The sequence below is a fragment of the Anser brachyrhynchus genome, assembly GCF_964034855.1.
Source record: "Anser brachyrhynchus genome assembly, chromosome: 15".
Taxonomy (NCBI): Eukaryota; Metazoa; Chordata; class Aves; order Anseriformes; family Anatidae; genus Anser; species Anser brachyrhynchus.
The window spans coordinates 9,668,891-9,692,648 of record NC_137733.1 but is presented as its reverse complement, the minus strand read 5'-3'; the positions used below and the strand labels follow the sequence as shown (position 1 = coordinate 9,692,648).

At 42.3% G+C, this 23,758-nt stretch overlaps 1 protein-coding gene across 1 annotated transcript in view; it reads right to left on the bottom strand.

The window, feature by feature from the left end:
- The window catches only part of LOC308178231 (uncharacterized protein), a 158,482-nt gene that overhangs the window by 65,099 nt on the left and 69,625 nt on the right, over window positions 1-23,758 (bottom strand). The window contains exons 4-5 of the mRNA XM_080556528.1: window positions 10,779-10,836; window positions 1,346-1,507 (exon numbers count right to left, since the gene is read on the bottom strand). Of these exons, the coding sequence (XP_080412654.1) occupies window positions 1,346-1,507; window positions 10,779-10,836 (220 nt within the window). The remainder of the gene's footprint in view (window positions 1-1,345; window positions 1,508-10,778; window positions 10,837-23,758) is intronic.

Here is a 23,758-nt window from a genome sequence, read left to right as displayed (position 1 = left end):
CTTGTTTTCTCTGTCAGATGGAGAAACTTTTCCAAAGCAACTGCCTCGGCACAATAGATGGATGATGGCTTGCACAGTAGGGTAAGAGCAGGAAGCAATGAACTGGCTGGCTGGATTAATACCATCATTAAATAATAGCAATGTGTATTTCAGAGCCTCATTTTGCAGGGCTCCAGACCTCATTTTATGCTCTTGATTCAAGAGCATTGTAACAAGCCTGTACCTTACTTTGCGCTACTCTGTATTTTGTTCTTGAACACTCCTCTTCCTGCTGGTTAAGGACAGGGAATAATGGAGAAGTAAGCGCAACTATCTAGTGTGATGCTATCAGACACAGCACGGATGTAGCAATAAGCATTACGTGCCATCAGCATTCATTCTGCTTGAAAGACAGCTTCTCCCTTTGTGCAGTCCTGGCGTGCACCCTGCAACAACCCGGTCAGCGGGCAAAAAGGCAGGGCAGATTTCACAGGGAAGTTTACCTGATATTAACTCTTCATTAAGAGAACAGTTTCCTGCTCCACTGTGTCATCGAGTGGGACACCCTCTCCCTTGCTTTGAACAGAAGTTGCCCCTGCTCAGCTGGGCTGCAGCCAGGGCTTATTGCCAGGCAGAGGGGAACAGGGCTGGTTGAAAGCACCTTCATGACTGCAGCAAGAGCTTCCCCTACCTTGGCCTCACTCAGGTGGGATGCAGGAGCAAGGTCAGTGGAAATCATCCGAGTAACGCTGTGAGCTAATGGCCAATTTTCAGCTGAAGTCAGTGATCATGGCTACTTCTCCCTAAAGTGGCCAGAGAACATGTCCTGAGGGGACAGGCACGCAGCACCCCGAGATGCATGTCTCCTGGGCAGATATAACTGCATTTAGCTGAGGTCCTGTCCTCCTGGGCTGCCTGCAAAGGGCAGGGAGGTGCTCCTGCCTCTGAGCGCTGCATAATCATAATAAATGCATTTGCTGAAAGAAATTAAACAACAACAGGTGTCCTTCAGAGCCCGAAATGGCTGTTAAAAGAATTTACATTCGTGAATAAACAGCATGAGAAATTGTCTGACAGCTTCTCGTTATTAAAATTAAGACCTGCTTAATCCCTGCCAATGTCAGTGGGACCCAAGATGACCTGCTAAGTGCTGGTCACAAAAGTTAATGTTGCCTAAGGGAAGTTTTCGTGAAAGCAGCCTATTTAAATATATATATATATATATAATTCAAAAATATTTTGGAGTTGTCATTGCAGCAGTTGAAGTCAATGGCAAAATCCCACAGCTTTCAGGGAAGCAACAAAGCAGAACTTGTAGAGACTGTCTGCAAGTGTCCTGTGCAAGAGCACAGTCTGGGGGACTTACACTGGGAGGAATTCTGGTCCTGTGCAGGCAGCCAGTTTCTTTCCCAGTTGGATGTGCTCCAGTAAACGGTGCCGGAGGCAGAAGCTGCACACCCACTTGGAGAAAATTCACTGATCTGCTATGTGGCCTCCACAGCACCTTGCCAGTCCTTTTTTTCTCTGCCTGTAAAACAAGGATGCCAGCGGTCATATATACTTTGAAAATTTAATACACTTGGAAAGTTTCTCCCTAGAGTTATTGTTAAATTACCCCATTTGACGTACAAGATGTCCCACAACACCATTGTTTTGAGTGAGGCCTTAAAGACAAACCCAGAGGCACATACCACGTATGTTCAATGAGGCTTACTGGAAGCGATCTCAAGTAAGGTGGGGAAGGTTTTATGCTGACAGCCTTTCCTTTCTGTGTCATATTTTGTTGCTACTCAAAAGTAAAGGATTGATAGGTAAAACAATCCATTTGCAGCAGATCTGTCAAAATGTAAAAATATTGATATTTGAAGATGCCTGCCCACATGTAAAAGTAAGTTAAAATCAATAGGGATAAATTAGAACTTCTCCAGCTATATAAATGTTACAATAACAGAGCCTTTAGTGCATAAAATCCTGTGTGGCAGATGATAAAAATAGTTGAAATGTACTTTTTACTACAGTTATAAGAGACAAGGTAAAATATCAACTTTCTCCCATTCTAAATTTTGAACAGTATGTTATATTTCCACAGACACTGTTTTTCCAGAGTACTGGGAGTCCTACTGATACCTGTTCTCGCGATCAGGCTCAAGCTCTGCTGCACCCACGCTGCTCCCCATGGGGGACGTCTCCCCAGGCTTGTCCCAGGAGCACAGAGAAGCACCGATTTTTTTCTTTTACTAAATGAGATGACACCATTGGGATAATACGTTTTTATTTACCTTTTCCTTCCAAAGTGCATGAAGCATTACTTTTCAATAACATATTTGTTACTCCTGGACCTATATTATACCTGCTCCTATCTTGCATTTCCCTTCTTGTTTTTCAGTGACTCTAGGAAGTTTCTAGCAGAGCTCCTTGCTCAAGCAAGTTGTCCTCCTGCATTTCCCTCTGATTATTTCATCGTCATGATGGCTGCCTGAGTTAGGCTGGAGGTAACAGAAGAACATGGTTTCCTGAGGAGCCGAAAACATGGTGTTACTCTGAACTTACCTCATGATTCCTGCCAGATCTTGGCCTGATAACTTCAAATCTTGATCATTAAATGAGGATAGCACTACCTCTCGGTCACGTTTCTGTTCCATTATAAATAAATATCACTCCTTTGTTACTTATAAAACTCTGTTAGTGACCCAAAGAAACTCTTTGTTCTTACAAGCGCCCAGTGACTGCCCACAGAAAGGGAACGAGCAGGTGACCAGCCTTGTAGCTTGTTTGAGAGTTCAGGTGTGGAGGATGATAGCAGGAAGAGAACAGAAAAAAATTCCTTTTCCAAGTGGCTGATGGACTTATTGGCAACCTCACGTTTGGCCAGGACTTGCCTGTGAGAGGTCGGTAGCTATTCCCTTGGGCCTGAAAAAATATTGCTTTAAATACTTAAGATGGACTCTCAGGCTATACATTCTTTGGAACAGTTATGCTATTCATGAGGAGTTGCTCAAATGAGACTTTTCAATTGCTTACATGAGAGGAAGCGTTTGGCAACCGGACAGAGAAAACCAGATTTTTTTCGGAGAAGCTTTATCCCAAAGTGCAATTGTTTTGTCACACATTTCTTTCTCTCTCTCAAGGTTGAAAAGTTTTTGGCAGCAAAAACTGTAGAGCTTGCAAAAGGCACGGGTTTCCAGCATGGCGTGTCAGATGAACCTAATGAGACAGATCCTTGGCAGCCGCAAATGAGTGCAGCCCCGTTGACAACACCACAGCAAGGCTGATTTACACTTGCGGAAGATAGGGCCCAATGTTTTAAACTTGGAGGCTGCCATTACAGCTCTGAATACAGCTTAATGCCTTTACTCTGTTTAAACAATGTGCACGATGCCATTGCCCTGAAGTGCGGTAATTGGATATTATACCATTCCAATAGTTTTGGTTGGCTTCTCCTTTCTCCTCATCTTTTTACTGTAAGCGTTCATGCAATTGCATGTAAATAGTTTTCTTTTATAGCTCTTGATTTAAAACGATTTTTTTAATACTATTTTCACTGCATCTGTTCCAGTTGATTATTAGGCCTGAGAACCAGAATCTGGCTGTAGTATTTTCTTGACTCGAGGCTGTTAATGGTCCTGGTGCTCAAAGGAGTGGGGACATGCTGCAGGTTAAGCCCTTCGGCCCGATCTGTGCCCGTGCAGCTGTATCATTAGGAACGCACAATGTGCTCTTGGTTGCATGCAAACTGAGCTCTCTTAAGCAGCACAGAAAAATATTTCCCTGCCTAGTAAATGAGGTTTTACAGCTTGTGTTGTTTGGGATGTGAGATCTTGTGACCACACTGCTTCATTTTGGCCTGATAGATGGAGGGTCTAAAAATTTTACTTAAAATACCTGCTACTCACACCCACGTGCATTGGCATACATACATGCAAAACTGGGGATTTCCCATGCAAACAAATTTCCACATGCAAGCAAATGCTTAATTTGACAATGCAGCTTTGTGCTCTTAAAGATGCACACAAGTGGTTATAAACAATCCTAAACTGACAGGCATGAACAGTGCATGCAGATGTCTTACATAAACAGTAAGAGATCTGTGGAAGTGCTGTACAGGCGCAGTCATCCTTTGTTACTCCCTGGTAATATATGCCTAGCAAAAGTGGATTCTACAGCCTATTCTGTTTTCTTGAAAAGGCATGTCTCCCATTTTCACAGCTTTTTCTTGGCAGCAAGGTAATAATCAGGCCCTGAGTGCTAAGCAGAATTTTAAAAATCTATTTTTCATATTTATTAAAATTCCACGGTGTGTAGGCTCTCCAGAGAGTCATTAAATGATGAGTTCTTTATGCAAAATTTAATTTAACTAATTTCCTTATAAAACTCTCCATACAAAGCTTCCCAAAGTGTTTACCAGTGCAATAAACCATTACAGAGATTGTTTTAAGTCATTTGCCTCGAGACAAAATAGACATTTTGGAACATTTTGATTTCTGTCATCTAATAAATGAAGTGCTACAATTCTAAACTTAATATCTGGCATCCCCATTATTTTTCCTTGCTTTACATCCTTCCGAGAGGTTCACCATGACATGAAAAGATAAATTGTTGTAATATTTCCTGCACATAGGAAAACATTTATTTTTTCCCCCAAGTTTGTCTTTTCAAGATGACTTGGTGTAAGTCACCATATTTTTTTTCCTAAGTATGTTTAGTTTATAAAAGGGTGACCTCTAATTAGAGGTTAATTCACTGAATCTGAGAAATGTTCTATAATAAATGAGAAGTGTGGTTTGGACAGAGCCCCACTGGCTACGAACTGACCTTGTCCTTGATGTACGAGTGTCCAACAGACTTGACACTTCCTTAGTTTATTTAAAACATTGATGTTTTTAAGCTTGATCTTGTTTGTAGCTTTTACTGTATTTTTGATTATTCCTAACAATACCTTGCCAATATCTTATACTACAGTACAAACTCTTCCCATCATCACCAAAAATATTTTAATTGATGCAACTGAGAATCATGCCAGCTGTCCTAGGCTGGACACACTGGCAGCTCATCATGACTTTACGCGTGACCAAAGCGCTCCAGCTAACTGCCTCCATCTGCTAAATCTGCGGTTTGCAGTAAACGTTGCTGTCGTCTTGACACTACGTCCAGCTTGTGGGACACAGCTTCTACTGCCTGGGACACATCCTCATGCCTTGTTTGGAACTGACCCAGTGTGTACTGCTCATCTCTCCCTTCACTGCACACCTTAGCTGCCATTGCCAGCACTAATTTTGGCAGTGTTAGAAAGATATTTCACCTGGTCTCACCAGCCATTATCACTGCCAAGAAGCCAAGCTCTCTTTGACCTTATTCTAGGGTTAGAGAAACAAACTGTAAAAAGTCCTTTTTGTGATCTTATCATTGCTTCTCAGTCTTGCCATCTAAATGTCAGCAAAAATGAACGCTTTACCTCAAACATGATCCCTGTGTCTCTCTATGAATACCTAGTGCTGTAGAGATGTTTAACCATTCCAGCTGCATTCATTCGTTCATCGCATATTATGTCACTTAGCTTCTTGAATGATTACAATTTTAAGACTCACATTGTATGGGTTGTAAACACATTTGAGACAGTTTCTCTGCTATTGAACATAAAACTGAGCTTGCAAATGGAGAAACACTAAGCCCAAGCAGACTTTGTATAAATAATATCATACTATACCAATGATACTCTGGAAAAGAATAAATGCAAGAGTTAACTGAGTTTCAATGCATGCTCACTAGATACACACAATTTTCCTGTACAGGGAAAACCATATTTCAAAACATAAGTTAAATAAGGTTAGAAGATTTTGTAGTCTTAAAACCTAATTTATATCTAGTGCAGTATATTTACATCATCCTTTGCTGAAAGTTCCCACTTGAAGGTTTAAAACTACTGTGTTTAGAGCAGCAAAAGCACCCTCGTTACCAGCCCAACGAGAGGTTACACCAGGCTTCAGGCAGTCTCACCTATGCCCTGTGAAACAGTTTGCAAGATACTTCACAAGAACATGCAGATCCTGCATCCTGATCTGTTGACTCCTCCTGTAACATCTTCAGTTTTAAGCACATTTTTATAATTCAGCAAGGGTTGTGTTAGCCCACAGAAACCTTGCTGAGACTGCTATGATCCTTGCTCCAAAATGCTCCTGGACATCCAGTACTGCTACAGTTATTACACAGATATCTCAAAGGAGGGAATGAATGTCTAGCTACAGCCTTGAGCTTTGCTAGCATTTATAAGATGCTTTCACTGCCGTATAGCTCAAGCCTCAGCCTGCTCTCAAACCTAGAGTCACTCACCAAACCTTAAAGTCATGTACTTTATGTACATATTATATCTGAAGACAACTCGGAGAAAGCTTTCCATTTGCCTTTTCAGAAAGTCTCAGCTCTTAACTGCTGCACGGATACATGCCAAAAAAATTCCTCTTTCACTAACAGGCTGTAGTCCTGAAACTGATACTAGAAATCATTCATTACTAGCAGTTTCAGAGGGTTACATCAGTGTGTTATAACTTCAGCACGATCTAAGGCTTTTTAATGAAACATCCCTATGCTCACCCATAACAATGTCATCTCTCTCAGCAATCTTTTAATTCAAAATGCATTGTCTGTTTTGGTATTTCAGGTTTAGTCTGACTGTACATATCAACACTACCAATGCATAATCAGAGCTTATGAAGCTAATTTGCCCAAAAAAGTGACTTTATACAAACAAAGTCAATGTTTGCATGCCTCAGTATCCGGTATATGCTCAGCTGCACTAAAAGTGGGTTCTGAATAAATGCGGGAAGAAGATAGCAAGAGCACCAGCTACTGAGTCATGCAAGCCCTAATTGTGTTTGCATAAAATCTACCTGATTGGCTCCCTAATGATGTAGGCCTCGAGTTTCCACTGATTGTATCTGCTTCTGCATTTGAATCGGAATATGCAGCCTCAATACCCATGTTTAGAAATATTTCGATACCTCCTCTAGGACAGGATATACATGAATTGGTAAAAGCGTGCCATGTGGTACTCTCTGGTTCAAAAGCAGCCTGTTCCTTCATTCTGGGAAGGTTTCCACCACCTCTCTGCCCCCTGTCCCTTTAAAAGCTCACTCACAGCTCTATCAGTTTGGAAGATTTCTGTAGATTTGCCTTGTATGAGGCCAAAGCTCCCTCTGAATACTACAGGCACAGCTCTCTCCATAGACCAAAGAGGTTTCATGTTCACTGCACTGGCTATGCCCACACTTTGCAGTACCTGAAAGAGCTGCCCTTCCTTTTGCCACGCTGTAAGAATCTTTGAGGAGCATAAATAAAAATTGTGTGAAAAAAAAAACTCTTCAAAGCTCCATTTGGAGGATCTCAACTGTGATGCCTGGCTCTCAGTAGAAGTTTGAGGTAGTGCAGGAAAGAATTATATCAGAGTCAAGGTCTATCTTATAGCTAAGAGAAAGGCACACTACCCTTTGTATTGCAGTGGTATAATGAATAGAAGAAAATATATATGGAATGAAATTAACTGGAGCCTGTGGAGTTTCCTTTATTCAAGACTCAATTTAACTCACTGCTTTCTAAATAGATTACGGTTCTTGTATCTAGTTTAAAAAAAAAAAAAAAATAAAGCCCTTTCACTGTCAGTAACTATAAAGCAGTCCTGGATTACATAGGAAATGTCTCAGCAGAATGCTAATAAAATGATGCAGTGAAGTATTTGAGGATGAGAACATACCTTTATATGAATAGCTGGGACTAACTTCATGTTGTATGATAGGAAAACATATGCAAATAACAAACACAGTCATTTGTTCCCCCCTTTTGTCATATTGGTAAAAATTCACTAGTACAGGGATCTCTGAGAAAGTCAACACTTTTCCCAAGAAAGGAATAGTGAAGGTGTTAGAATTAGCCAAAATTTCTATTATTTCTGTTTGATTAAGTAGATTAAGGGCTGAAGATCACTCAGTGCATCACAGTAGTGCTCCATATTTTATATTTCTACATGTAAGATCTGACCTTTACAGTCTGCTGAAGTATAGGAGCCAGCTCTCATCTGCTGTAAACTTGTACAACTCCAGCTGAAAATACTGGTTTATACCGAAATTACTGGCTTATACCACTTGAGCACTGGCCATGGAAGTCAGGATAGATACACATTGGAATTCCCACTGTGTACTTCCACAAACTGGGCTAATGATGGATGATCTTGTCATCTTCTCATTAGCTTTACATAAAGTGAATGCTTCCACTTATTTGCTTCTCAGGCTTTTCTAGCTTTGAAAATCTGCCTTGTAGCTGGCGAAGCATCATCAAGGCTACAAAATCTCTTTGAAGTGTGGCAGTATTCCTGCTCAGGATTTATGATTCCACCAGGTCAATGAGACTTTAGTTTAGGAACTGTATAGAACAAATATTACTAATGAATTCTACTCTTGAGAACCCCACTGCAAATCTGCTACAAGAGCCTGGATGGGTCATTAATCAGGTATCTTTGTTTTAGCGCTCTTTGGAAACTACTGTGAGAGTGGAATCACAGAAAAAAGATATGCAGAGCATCATTCCTCACTTTCAAAAACATTATTTACCAACCCATTAGGCCGTCAAAACAGCATCCAGATGTTACTGCAGCCCTTTCAGATCTTTATACATATGTCTCAATGCAGAGAAACTCAAGCTGAATACGTAATAGCAATTACAAGACACATCTGCAGGGCTCCTTATTCCATTTGAAAATTCGTCAGCTATTCTGTCTTTGCTTTGTTTGTGTTCTTGAAACATGATTTGGCAAAATAAATACAATCAGAGATCAGATCAACATTCTTTGTTGAAATGCACTGCCTTTCATTTATTTGATGGTATATACTGCTCCCTGTTTCACTGGGTTTCATTTCCATGTTAGTGAGCATTTGTGGTATTCATCACGGCTGCCAAATCTTGTACTTTACATCTTAGTATTGATCTTTATTTATTCTGCCCTTGATGAGGAATCCCAGAGTTAAAGACTCTCTGATCTCAGAGGCACAGCCTCCTCATGCATGTCATATATACTAGGCTGGTATCAGAGAAGAGCTGTACAAAATGCTCCTACCCAGGAGGAGGCTGATGGTGATGTTAATTCCCCCCTCTGCTCATCACTAGGGCTTTTCTCAGGAGAGACCTACTCCTTTGGTACATATTCAAACTCACTTTGTAGATTGGAATCTCATTCATACTCCCAGAATACACACTGAAGCAGTCCTTTGGGTCCAAAATACAGAGCACTACATAGTCCCCGCCGAAGAGCCAGGAAATAGCTGTGATATCACATGGCCTCCCAGAGGACAGCTTTGAGCACTGGAGTGATGCTCCCCGTGTGCTGCAGTTTCACAGCCATCCAAAACCCAGCGAGAGCAAGAGTGTAAACACAGCCCACTCATCCATCTTACACCAGAGCAGCAAAGTCAGCTATCTGCATGCCTGTGCATACTATTACTCGGTGCTGTTTATGCCGTTTACTGGGGGAAAAGCAAACAATACAGCAGTAGGCTAGAAAGGGAACTGAGTTCAGGTGACGGAGAACTACACTGAACCTGGCTTCAGAAGTTCAGTAGTGGAGGTAACACTTGGGTGGTAAAGTTAATGAAAGACACAAATTCCAGAAATGAGGATTACTGCACAGTCCACTCACTATTCTCCGAACTTTTCATCATATCCAGGGCTTACCTGAGAATATAAAATCCTCCTGAGCATGGTAAACTGAGACCTCTCTCCCCAACATTCACCTAGGGGAGAATCTAATTGCAGGGAAACGTAACACAAGCGGTGAGAAGACACAGACTTCTGCACCTGCACTTAACCTGACCGGTGAGTTCAGGTGTCAGTCGTGGGGTAGCACTGAGAAGGGAGCCTTATTGGAGTTCAGAGGAAAATGATTCATCAAGAGAGAGGTGAATAAGTCAGCCTGTCTTCCACTGATTTCAGTGGGATCAGGAATCTACTATAGGGCATGCCTTGATGATGACAAAGGGGATTATCAAGCCCATGGCTCTATGAAGAAATGGCAGTGCACACAGAAATCCATGAACAGAGCCCTCAATTAGAACAAGTCCTAAAATACTCTCTAAAAAAGACACCCATAGTCTATAGTTCAAGGATAACAACACCTTTCCCATCTTTAATCTTTTAATTTGCCTTTATCTGTGATTTTTGCTATCCTGGTCTCAGCTACACAGATCTGTCAGGATGATTTTGTCCTCCTCCATATTTTCTGATTTGGAACCACGACATGGGATACTTTAGAGGACTTAAAGCATATTTTTTTTTAAGTCTTGGTTTAAATGCGGTAGTGGAAACAACCCAGAACAGATCATAACTGTTGTAGCAAGCCTAAGTGAATGCCTGCCTTGTCAGCAGAAATCCAGCAACCCAGACACTGGTGACTCGATTTCAGTCTGCTTCCTAGGAGCTTCTGGCTGAATTTTTCTCTCCCCCCTGCAGTGGCAGTTTTTTAGACACTCATAAATCCTTTGTTGTTGTTGTTTTTCTCACCTAAACTCACCCTTTTTCAGGTATGAGCTCAACTACAAAACACGGCTTAGTCAGAGCTAACCCTTGTAGAGGAACGAAACCCTTTGACTACTAAAGAAGCAATTTGCCTATTCTCTCTTTGGCATAATGTGCAAATACCATGGCTACTATTATAAAGAGAGCCTAGTAACAAATCTATAGGCAGGACATAAAGTATTACACACAGCTCCACAAACTTCAGTGGGTCTCTAAATGCAAACTAGTCTAACTCGAATACATACCTGGATCATGGTGGTCGAGAGTCTTGACATCCACTTTTCAAAATGTCTTCGGGAAAATCTGTGGAGAACAATACCAGGAAACTACTTCCCATTCAAATATTTCCAAAGGTAGGCAGTTTGTTGGTGTTGAAGGCAGCCATTTGCACTCTCAGTGCGGTATTTTTGGTGCGTCTGCGGTGCTACGGCCCATGTGCTGTAAGTCACAGAATGAGATTAGCTGATATATATTTTCTTTATAAGCACAGAGCCATGGAAGCATGCAGTGCCTCTGAGGTCCAAAGCCCCGCAAAAATCATAGCCTGTAGGGAGTTACTTTTCTATAAGCATGTAGAATAATTGCTTTGTAGCCAGAATCTCTGATTTGAAAATGAGTTTTTTTTTCTCATTTCATCATTCCCTTTATTAGGACACACACTAATCCTTGTCCCAGCAGGCACAGCCATGCACTCACCAGGGGTGACCTTCTGGGAGTGACCGCATTTACTTATCTATCTGTCATCCAGGACCTAAGAACTGCGGAGCATGCATGCTGTTTACAGCAAATAGCATTCATCATCCAAAAGACGGCCTTATTGTACTTGTATTAAACTATGTTAATTGCACCTAATGGGGGGAAACAGATCTAGCAGATAATGTCCTCAGCTGAAAGCTGGGGAGCTGAACCTGATTGCAACCTGATCACTTGTAGGGTGAAACTTTACCATTGGAACAAACAGCTTGAGTGACTTGGCTCTCAGGACAAGCAGCAACACATCTTTATGCTGTCTAGTCATTTTGACCATAATGACAAGTGAATGACATTATCTGGTGATGATCACACTTTCTTCTAGACAAATCTGAGCACTCGGATGAACATTAAGCTAATTTGATACACATTGATTGAGGATGAGGCTAGAGACAGTCATCCAGTTTCTCTGTGCTTCAGCTTCCCATTTGTAAAATGGATATAATATTTCTTCAGGGGTGATGCAAGGACAAGTGAGTTCAAATTTGCAAAGGTCTTCATAATTGTTACTGATGGGGGGGAGGCACAGCTCCAATACTGCTGTGATCTGGTCGGGACAGCCCACTGCAGCCCTCCCCATAATACCACATACAAGATGCTTCGAAGTGCTATTCACCACGGGGGTGGACTGCCGCCCTGTTAGCCCCACCCCATAATGTATATCTAATAGTTCTTTCTATGTGATTCTCATTTTTTTCATAATGTTCTATATACAACTATACTTGAGAGCTACAGATACGTTTAACCCCCAAACCACAGCCTCTTTTGTTGTATAACACAAAGTGATCTTGAATTCAGCCTCTTGTGCTACCTTAATCCAGCAAATCATCACAGTTCACATCTCTGAGCCTTGGGGTTTTCCATCCAGATAGGTTTGCAGATTAAAATTAGACTCCGTTCGTACCTAGCAGAAGAAGAACGGGTCCATATTTACAGGCTGATGAAGAATTGGTAATACAGTTTCTCTCTTTATCTCCTGAAATAATATTTAGCATCCAACCAAAACTACTCATGCAACTGAAAAAGTGAATATATCAACGTATAGACACATAAAGATGACTACAAGAATTTCTGTTATTAGGTCAGTGCTAAGCTACCAGCTACAGAGGACTTTCGCTGTAGATGATGACCCTTACCTCACACTTAGGTCTGCAGTGAGTGAATCAAGAATGAATTCCTACAGACAAGGGGCATCTCTTCTAGAGGAGCTATTTCCGTGATTTCAGCAGAGCTGTCCTGAGCTGCACCAGCTGATGCAGCAGCTCACTGCGGTTACTTATGGTTGTAAATCTGCTGAATAAAATGCTCCAGAAGAAAAAAAAAGTCTCAGTAATAACTTAATTATTTCAAAAGTTCCACTGTAAATCAGCAAGACTACCTATACGGGACTTTAGAGTGACCAGACTCGTAGCTTTGGGTTAGTTCATTAATGTCAGGGAACAGCTGTGCTGTGGCTGCTCTGTGTATTTACCACACTGGTTGAAAAAGCATCTTACATGCTGCAGGTAATGTAGCTCTGTAGCTAGGCTTTCTAATAACCAGTGTTGCTTTGCAAAGATGTATGAAAGCTATAAAAAACAACAATACCTGCAGGTTCGTCTTTTATTATTTTTCCTTTGTAGAAAAGCAAACTCCAGCATATCAGCATACGCAAGAGCCAATAAAAATGGGGACCAGGACACAGGAGGCTCTTATGAATCAAATTAATAAATTCATGTAAATCTATGCCTACATTGTTATACTGATCTATTCAGATTCCTTTTGTTCATTTAAGATGCCACCAGGTTACTTGTGTCTGCACTAGGGGATCATCCCCCACCAGGCATTACTGATTTGCTCGGTAAGTGTCGCAACCCAAAGGCGAGCAACTGCAGCTAAGCTCACATTCATTTACTCCACAGCCCAGGCTTTATTTTACCTTCTGTCCAAACAGCATGCCATGACCACCGTGTTTACCTGTTTGACTTGCAGCGCCACCTCCGAATCTCCCAGGAACAGAGGCAAAATTCTGCTTTGTGTTAGTAAGAGGAGTCAGGACGTGCCACTGGGGAGCCTCACCTCTCCTACAGCCAGTTTCCAGAGGCCCGGGACAAGGAGATGTGTCCGCTGCAGGCTGAGATTTCGACCAGCTCCATTCTCACTTCAATCTCAAAATACTATATTCAATTACATAACTGAATTCATGTCTGATTTAGCCATATCTCATCAATGATTAAACAATTAAAGTTATTATTGCACTTCTATCTAATCCATGAGGCATCACAATGAAATAGCACATCGGGAAGAAATGGAAACAACGGAGCAGTTCTGGACAAAGGTCCAGCAGAAGGACGAAACCCTGACAGTGACATTTAACAAGTGCCTGCATTACCACTTTGAAGAGCTTCACTGTTTCAGGCTCCCCAGCTCCCTGCAGCTGGCAGACAAGATCATCATTATCAGTTACGAAATGCTGGTTTTCAGCGTGAAGCACAAAGTAGTGCAAGCATTGTACTAGAGAGGCTGAGGTGCGGCGGTTCGCTCCAGCAGCTGGGGCTGCCAGAGAGCTCCTTCACACTGCATGGAGCCTTCCCACACAGGTAACAGCGATCCCAATGCTCTGCACCCCCTGTGGTTTGGGCTGGATGGCTGAAAGGCGACGTTTCCTCCAGAGCAACTCAAAGCACAATGAAGTCAACAGAAGGCTTCAGCTTTCAGGAGCCATCAGACCACACTTTTGTTGCTGCAGTTGAGATCTGCACTGGAGATGCTTTGATGTAGCCAAGAACATTCAGTGGCAAAGAATTACCAGTGAAACCACTGCACACTTTGAGAATGCTTTTCACCTTTTGCCGCCAGAGGCCAGGTTTTACTGGCACGCCATAGCTCCAGCCTTCTCTCTCAGACATTTTGGAGATGTGGTCATTTAAGGACAAGGAGGAAGAATCAGTAATGTGTTGTCTTGGCAAGCCTCTGAGGCTCACCTCCATTTAAAAACTGCAATGGGCCAACCAAATACAAGAAAGTTTTCATTAAGCTGTTGCCAAAATGCATTTCACTGTTTTTAAAAGATCATACCCATGGTTAAAAAAAAAAATTAAAAAATCCATGCAGAATTGTTAGTGAAATCTCTACAAGGAAATGTAAAACTACCATGCCTTTTTGAGATTTTCTAGAAATCTGGAGGGTGTTGAACTAAAATTCCTGGACCAAAATCCCTCCTTAAAGCTGCTATCCCAGGTAGCATTCATGCCACAGGCTCTCATCACCAGCTAGGATTAGATGCAGCCCAGGCAACAGATATTATTTGCCTAACTGGCAACAGCAAAACCCGAACCTTTTCCTTCAGTTCGCAGTTCACTCCATCTAAAGCCAATGCTCTACCACCAGTTTGGTTTGGTTAATTTTACCCTATTATTTCCCATAGTTGCCCAGCATAATTACCTGATCTATAATTTATGTTGTTATTCAGAGTAGTATAAATAGTTTACTTTATTTCTGCAAGAGCACAGCATGTCCAGATTGCATCAATATTTTATTTTTCTTTCTTTCTGTATGTATGTGGTTATCTAGGTGCTTACTAAGTATGGAATTATTACAATAGCTAAGAATAAGTTGCAACTGAAAAGATGAAAAAATAAGACTGGAAACAAAATGTGTCCCAGATGGTGTCTGCTCTATCTTTTGTGTCTGCTGAGTACCTTGAAGCAAGCATGGTTCCAGAGCATTTCCAAGGAGCTAAACCCACCTCTGTGGTGGCAGCGGCCAGGGACGTGACATCTTCCTTCAGAGAGCAGAGACTTTACAAGACACAGAGCTTTGTCCTAGAAATCCCTACCTTTCCAATGTCTTGCTGCTAACCTAAATACCTTCCCAAACCAATCTGCATCCAGCTCAGAAGATCCCCACTGGGTGCATATGAAGGCAAAGGAAACCTAAATGTAAATCACGTGGGGCCATGATACATTATTCTGATTAGTGGTGTCTCTTACATCTCCAGAAATTGTAACAACATTGTCTTAACTGGCAGGTTGGAATTGAACCACTTGTATTTTGCAGGGTTCTTAAAAGCAAATGAGATCCTTAAGGGAGTCTTTTTTAATCACCAATTTAAATTCCATCATCTTGACAGTGATAAAAAGTGACACCCAAAATTTAAGCAAGAAAGAAGGTTTGACAGGTTTCCTGGAATTCAAAGGAGCTTTATGCAAATAGGCATGTTTACAAGAAGGGAAACAACATCTTCATTTATTAAAAAGTGACTCGGGTAATTAAACAAAAATTGGAAAATTCTGTGTTGGTGCAATTTTATCGTAATGCAGCAAGACCATTAACAAATCCAGCCTTCTGATACATTACTTGGTGGTGGTAGCTTCTGAAGCATTTAGCTTTTAATGTCTGATTCCAGACTAAGTGGTCTAAATACATGCAGAAAGTAGCAGCAAGTTCCAGAAAGTTTATGAAACTGACCTTGCATCCTTGCAAATCACGAGTCTGAGCAGATTCAATTCAGAGTGCAAACACACTGTATGAATTGTTCAATCACATTTACTTTGGACCATGTAAAAGGAAAAAGAAGGGCTATGGATGGGATTTCCTGATAGATGGGACAAGGAAGACACAAGCAACACTGGTACATGCTACTCAGTTGCTCTGCAGATGGGCTGTGTGCATATGAAAGAAACTCTCCTGCTCTCAGAGAAGCTACGAGCTCTATCATTAATGCTGTGTGCTTCATGTCTCACCGACACACAAAATTAAACAATGTGAATTATAATGCAGGTACATAATGTAAACCTCTATGTTAAAATCCTATACCCTCATTCAAAAATCATGGAACTTTTCCTTTTTACATAAAAAAATACTTACTGAAACCTCCTGGTATTCATGCAGAAATACCAATGGAGGATTTCAGCAAAACTCTTACCCTGCAGCTGCTCAAATATTGTGAAATTTTGAGAGAGAAACTGAAGGGTTTTTTGCCCCTCACCCCCCCCCCCCTTTTTTTTTTCCTGTAATAGCTAATGGACAAGTAAAGGAGGAAAAGTTGAAGATCCAACATTTTAATGACAAATTGCATTGAACATTTTGGAGTTGCTTGCTCAGCCGTGGAGTTGGCTGAAATTTTGAGTAATCAATGGATTTTTAAAAAATCTAAAGAGCCAGTAAATAAATGCTAAAAAATCCCCTACTTTTAAAACATTTTTCCCCTGGGTCTTTTCCCTTCTACAGCATTTTCACAAGCTTCCCAAAACCCAATTCACTTCTCGAGCTCTCCAAGTACTGTAATACATTGTCACAGCTCTCCTGCAGCAGTACATCATCTTTCATGCCACTGTACAGCCACCATAAAGACAGCATCCCTTAGTAGGACTGCTGTCTTGATGTAATATAAATAATTATAACGACTGCTCAGAAGGGAAATTTCAAATCTCACAGTCCCTCACCTTCCCTTCAAGAAATAAAGGTGGTTCTGAAAAATGGAATAATATGATTTATATGCAATTTTATGTCTTTGAATTTTTTTTGAATTTCCCCCTGATTTTTCTAATACTAAATTGTAGTGTTACTATAGCCTATATACGGTACTTAAAGAACAAATGAGTACCGATGGGAGCAGTTTTCTGGGACGTATACATAGGCTTGTACGGGTAGCCCATCATTACTACAGTTAACATCACACAGTTCCCATCCCACTAGAATATTCAGGCACAAAGTACTGTGGGCAGCAAAGCAGCCGCCTGCCAGCAGACCATTAGTTAGCTCACGCCAGACACTACATACATTATTTGTGGCAGGCTTCTACTTTAAGAATAATGATAAAAAAGCTTGTAATGAGAAGAAGCCCCAAACGGTCCATCACTAGGAACCGCACGGCCTTTGCAAATGCTTCAGCCAGCCTGATGTGCTGGATTAAACCTGACACCAACTGGACAGAACACTGATGTCTCTGGCAAAACAACTCAATTTATTTAAGGGAAGATCATGTCCAACTTCCCAAATACCAGGAAGCTTCGGAGGAGGGGATCTCTTTGAGCCCAGGGCTGAGAGAGTTCACCACTATGAGCTGCACCTTGGTCTGTGGGTGCCTGCACTCAGAGTGCCCCTACCTACAGCCTGGGCGTACCAGAAGCTCCAGCCATGAGCACACAGAAAATACAGAAATACCCTGGGTCCTACAGAAATACCTGTGTCCTACAGAAATACACCAACAGCAGAGACCTGAGTCACTTCCACCTGCATTCGCCCCCAAACCAGGACTGCTGGTGCAAAACCATTGGGGTAGAAATGAATCATTTGGGCTGGGAAGCTGTCTGATTGCATCCCTGTGTCGCTGCCAAAAGCGCTGCCCCAAGAGGCATGGCACTGCAGGGCTGGGGCTCCTGCGTGAGCAGTGCCAGTCCTTGGGGTGACACGGCCACGCTGGGGGGATCCCTGCTGTTGGTACAAGTGTCCTGAGTCAACCGTATAGCAGGACTTCTGCACATACATGCCCCATGTACATGCATGTCTTGTAGAAAGAATCTAAAATTTTCAGCACTGAACATGGGGTGGGAAAGTGAATTTCAGGGTCCTAACATGATCATGGGAATGTGTTGGGTTATAGAAAACTGAGGATGTGCAGGAAAGCAAAACCTGAGCTTCACACTTCAAGGATTTTTTCCTTTGCTCCAGAGAGCTCGGGCCCTGCACAAAACAATGGTGTTTAGACTTCAGCACCAAGCGCTGCACAATTGATGGACTCAAGAATAACAAGCTGACGAGCGGATTTGGCATTCCCACAGCCAGAGCCCAAAGATTTATTGCACTGGAGCGGTGCACGTCAGTTTTCTTTTTCACTGGAGTCCCACAGCAGATTTATACGTGATGATGTTAATTGAAAAGGAATAAAGCCAGGCTTTCTCCTAACGACTGGGGCCCCCGCGGCCGGCCTGCCTGGCAGCCAGCAGTGGCTCCTCGCTCGTCTCGGGCACCTGGCAGCCAGCACGGCCACACGGAGAAACGGGGTCACAGCTGGCCTCTTGCTTGAAGGATGCTCCAACCCAAATCTCAGCCAGCTGTTTCCGAGGAATCTATTAATCTTCCCCAGCTCTAACGCAACCCTAAAATACATCTCTTCCCTCGTGAGCTTCCCATGACCCAAACAGTTAATGATGTCTTCTCTACATGCCTAAGAGAAGATGGGCTTCCTCCTTGTAATTCAGACTAATGTCTGCTCTTTGGAGAAATATGAGAGCCCTCGCCCTGCTTTACACGAGTGCTTGTTTCTGTGACTTAACCAGGCTCTGCTCTGGTTGTTCGAGCCTTCCCGCTGCCATTGCCAATACTACACGAGAGCTAATCCACGTGTTTTGTTTTCTGGGGCATTTGCCAAGTTTGTGGTGAGTAAAGGCTACTAGAAAGAAAAACTTTAAAGCAAGCAGAGTGGAGTAAATAGCCAGAAAGCTGTTATATCTACCACGTGTTCAGAAATAAGTGGGAATTGTACTTGCTGATCTTTCTTGAAGGCAATGCTTCAGCAGGATCACAGCATCTGCTTGGATAAAATACAATTTAATCTCAGAAACAAGCTAATACTTTGCTCTCTGTATTTGAGCTAATCCTATCCTTAGCTAGGGACTACAGCAAAGGTGACGCTACGCAGCATCTCTGCAGATCCAGCCCTAAAGAAGCGGGGCCGGAGCCCTGCATCTCCCTGCCTCTTTGCTGCCTTGCCAGGAGAGGAATAACCTTCTTATTGCTTCCCCGGATCTATTGGCTTTTTGTTGTTTCCATTAACTTTTATGAGTTTAATAAACATGCCTGATTTTAAAAAATAAAGTATTCTCCCAGCCTGGCAAATTGGATTTTCCATCTAGTCCAAATGCAACAGCCGTTTTAAACTGCTCACCAAGAGAACTCACTGCAATGACACTTCTGAGCATTTCGTATTACTTCCCTGTGAGTAACATGTAGATGATTTGGAATACAGCCACTAAATTAATTGTGTTTATTGTTGTATAACCCCAGTGAAAAAGCAAAAATAGCAGAGAAAAATCATCATTACCAACATGATGACTTCTTAAAGTCTTTCCTGCCCAGCTGCTCATTGGCCAAATCTTAAACACGGTGACTCCGCTCATTAGTGCATTTGATCTATTTTATGATGGTAACAGTCAGACTTAAAAACAGCAAGGCAAATACAGCTACTTAATGATTCGTTACATAAAATCAGCTGGAAGTGTTAGTCAGGCCCCAGCCTCAGAAACATGTAAATGATGGCTAAGAAAAGAAAGGTTTCATGGCCAGATATAACCTGGTCCCTTCCAGTTTTCCTTCAGAGCTCCCCAACCTCACAATTACCAGAGCACAGAGCTAGCTCAAAGTCACCTTTATTTAAGCAGCGGAGCTGCAATATGCGCATGTCCCTGCAGCCCCGGTTCTGCACCAAAGTCTGGCTGCATTAAAATAGGTGTGAGCCCTCCTGGAAACCTGAAAGGTCTTTGCAAGGACTGCAAGCATTACATGATTACAAGTAAGACGGCAGTTGAAAAAAAATCAAGCTAATTTCAGGACTGCAGGACCTGCAAAGCAGTCAGGCTGTCCAAAGAGCTCTAGAAAATGCGGCCGGATACAACAAGCTGCATAAATACTCGCACGGGGCTCATTGCAGGCATGAGCAGGGGGGCATCATGAAGATGCAACTCCACTGACTTTCAATAGTTTCAGCAGTGAAAGAAGGAATTACTAAAAATCTGCATTCCTTTCTGAAAATACAGTATATATTTCAGTGCCTTTCTGGTAATCCTAGAATTACCATTTAGGAACACCGGGATTTTTTTTCAGCCTCTGTGGAATCCTATTTTATCCAGCCTAGTCCAAAACACACCTAGGCTACCGCACGCCCAAGAAAAATGACACCGAGCATTTGATAGGAATTGAGCCGTCTTTCCTGATGGCTCCCAAGCCATTGCACTGGGGTGAGCTGTAATGAGATATGGGCAGGGAGATGAAGGCCTTCCCCTCTCCTCAGCTCATGTTCACATTAGTATTATAAACGCATTTTCCAGCAAAACCATATTTATTTGGCCCAGGGCCTAGGGCAAAAAATCTCAATCTGATGTTTAAATAATGACAAGCAATTTGCAGGATACTAGTAATCTTAGATCAATTGCCCACAAGCTGTTTAAAAAAATACAAAAAACCCTTCTCTGCACTGCTGAGGAGAACGCAAGTGGGCTGCAAAGCAGTGGGAAAATGGCTGAGCTGAGAGGGAACAGGGAATCAGCCCAACAGACTTCATGCTGTTGGGCAATGAGCAGCTGCAATCTGCTATTTAAAAGCCTACTTCCAGTGAAAACACTTGTCTTTACACCTGTAAACTGTACAGAGGAACTAGCTGCCTCATAACTATAGTCTTCCTTTGTGGTTTTGTTTTTTTGTTTATGTTAGTTATGAAAATATTTGGTATTTTGGGGATATTATAGCCTCATTTTATAATTTCCAAATCTCAGCATTGAGATTAACCCTGTCCCTTTCTTCCGCTGTAGGTTTCTGTGAGCAGTAGGCCACATCTTCATCAATACTAAACTGGACACCTTGTTGTTTGTTTTTTCTTCTGATTGCCATTGATCAGCTTAAGGTTTTGAATATCAAAATATTCCAGTAACAAACTTATAACTTTGTATTTTCAATAAGTGAAGAAGAAGTGGCATTATACAAGTGCTACGGCTGTTATCCACCTACAGGCCCAGCTAACAAGAGCCCACTGTCATAAAGCCACATTACCAGACTTGATCAATAATCAGCTCTAAGGACAAAAATCAGAAGCAACCCTGCTGATCCCAGCGACATTTCAGTGCCTGAGGGTAAACAAGAGGCAAGTGTGGGGCTGTCTCTTTTCGATGGTCCACAGCTTTCTGCCACTGCTAGCAAACAGCTTGGAGCTGGGTCAGGTACGCTGGCTACTGCAAAGGCTGTACGTGTCCCAGCCAAGTTGGACCCTTTACCTGGGGAATAGAAAGGCCCCAAGCACGGAGCTGTAGGGTCCCTTCCAGCAGTAATTCAGCCTAGCTGGAGACAGCCGACTTAATGCAATCTTAATGTGATAAACTGCTAACTTGATTGGATTCAATGAGATGTAAATTATTAGATTCAATAAGTACACAGAGACCATTTCACCTTACACTCTGCTCGGGAGGATTCTGCCTCCAGTCTCTTCATCACTCCCGTTAATTGCATACAATGCATCACGGGGATGGGAAAGGGCTGGGACTTAAGGTTGTCCTCTAACTCCCCACAAGCCAACACGGCGCTCCCTCCTGCAGAAACATTTCTTTTATTGTTAAAGAACTTTTTTTCAGAACAGCTGCAATCACGTATGGACACGGACTGATCTTCAGTATGGTCAATTCTGAACTAAAGAAAAACTACTAATCTAGATTTCTGGAAAATTCCCATACACTTAAGCCAGAGAACGACTTCTCATGTGGACTTATTCCTAGTAACTACAAACTCTGTGGCAACAAGTAGACTTTTATAGCTTCTCATTCACTGAAAGATTCTTTAAAATCTGTTCTGCTTAGCACAGAAATCAGTGCTACTATTCCAAAAAAGGGGAAAAACGCATGGGACACCATGAAAATATGTACAGAGACATTCACAAAGATATGAGCCCAAACCAGTGTCTCTGAGCTTGTAAATCTCAAGTTGGATTTACATTCCCTTGTGGTTTTTAAGCATTTTGAAAGGATTTCTTCTTACAGCCTTCTCACATTCTGACTCAGACAAGTGATGTTTCCTAATTTTGTTTAACTGCAGTCTTTCTATTTGGAAAAAAAGCGCTGGCTCACACTTGCACTCTGCGTTGCACACCTTCCCTTCACCTTAATTTTTCCCTGTCTGCCATTTGGCAGTTTTTCTTTTTTACCACCCAATCTCCTCACACAGTATTTCAGAAGCTTCCAATTGACCGTGACATAATTTCTAAGTACTGCTACCTTTTCTGACAGCCTTTGCTGGGATGAAGGCACACTTCTGCCTTATAGATGTAGCTTTTGTCATTGAAAAAGTTCCACAGACGTTTCTTCTTTAATATACGGTCCTTCATTTTAAAAGCCTTTGAGAAGTAACTTAACATAGACAACACACAACCTCTTAGAACTATCACAAACAATGTCCCGCACTGCTTAGCAGAGACTGCAGGTATTCCTCCACTTCACGCATCTCTGAAGGAATCCTTTAAACAAAGTGCTCCTACCTGAATGTGCTGAGCAGTTTTACCCTGAATAATGGTCTGTCAAAATCACAGTCCTGATTGATGTGTTCAAAGGATGAGTTTATGGGTTCAAAACCAAATCAGAGTATTTAATTTCAGACTCCACACTTCATGTTGACTTTTTCATTTTGCCTTAGGGGAGCATTTCAGTTCCTGGCAGGATGGGATCCCAAATGCTGTTAAGAAATGTTCCCATATAACTCCCCAAACACAGCCGTTCAGGATGACATTCATGTCTCTGTGATTTTATCATGTGTTGCTATGACAAACGGTACCTGAGGAGTTACCACTGCAGAACAGACCCCTTGGAATACATCTGGTGGACAAAGCAAGGGATGCCCTGGTGCTCTGTAATGAAACAACAGTCAGCCCCCAACGCTATGCTTAATTTTTGGTTAATTATTGGCTAAATTTCTCCTGGCTTGGCACGGATCAGAGCTGGCCAGTGTCTGCCATCAGCTACGCCAGCTTTTCAGAGCCACAGCTGACACCATGCCAGGGACAGCAGCAGTGCCAGAGCCACCATGGACTAGCCCAGCAAATGTTTCGCAGCCTGATGGGGAGGTGGATTTGTCTCTTCCCTCTGTTAAGAAGCCAGTTTATCTGTGAGAAACGGCTGCTGGGTTGATAGTCTGGCCCTAGACGAGTGGAGCAGCCCACATTGTCCTTCTCATGGGGTTTTCAAACTGATGCCTCCCACTTTGAAGTTCTCTCTGCTTCTCCTCTTTCAACCTAACACGCGGTTTATGGACATTTCAATGTGCAGTTGCTAAGCAGTGGCATGGCTAAGAAGCCAGTAATATCGGCAGTATCTTTAAAATGACACTTCTGGGCAGGCAAGAGCTTCTCAGGCAGCTCCTTCTGCTCAGACTGGAACTGAGTTTCACGCTCCTTGCAGTTCTCAGAAATGCAACTTGCTGGCTGGCCTCGCTGGCGTTCTTGATCTCATTTATTTTCCAACGCTTGCACAGACAGGTGAGTTGGGGAAGTAGAAATTACTCAGAGAAGTAGAGAGTAATTTCTTTTTCCATTCTCTGTGCTTCCGTGCAGCCTTAGCTTGTTTTTTCCCCCTCTCCTTTTCCCTTTAATTAATTTATCCTTATCTCAACCCATGAGCCTTTTTTTTTCTTTCCAGCATACTTTCTTCTGCAACAATTCTTCTGAGGAGGGGGAGTGAGAGAGCGCATGTGGTGGAGTTCAGCTGCCCAGCAAGGTAAAAGCACCACAGCAGCCCAGATT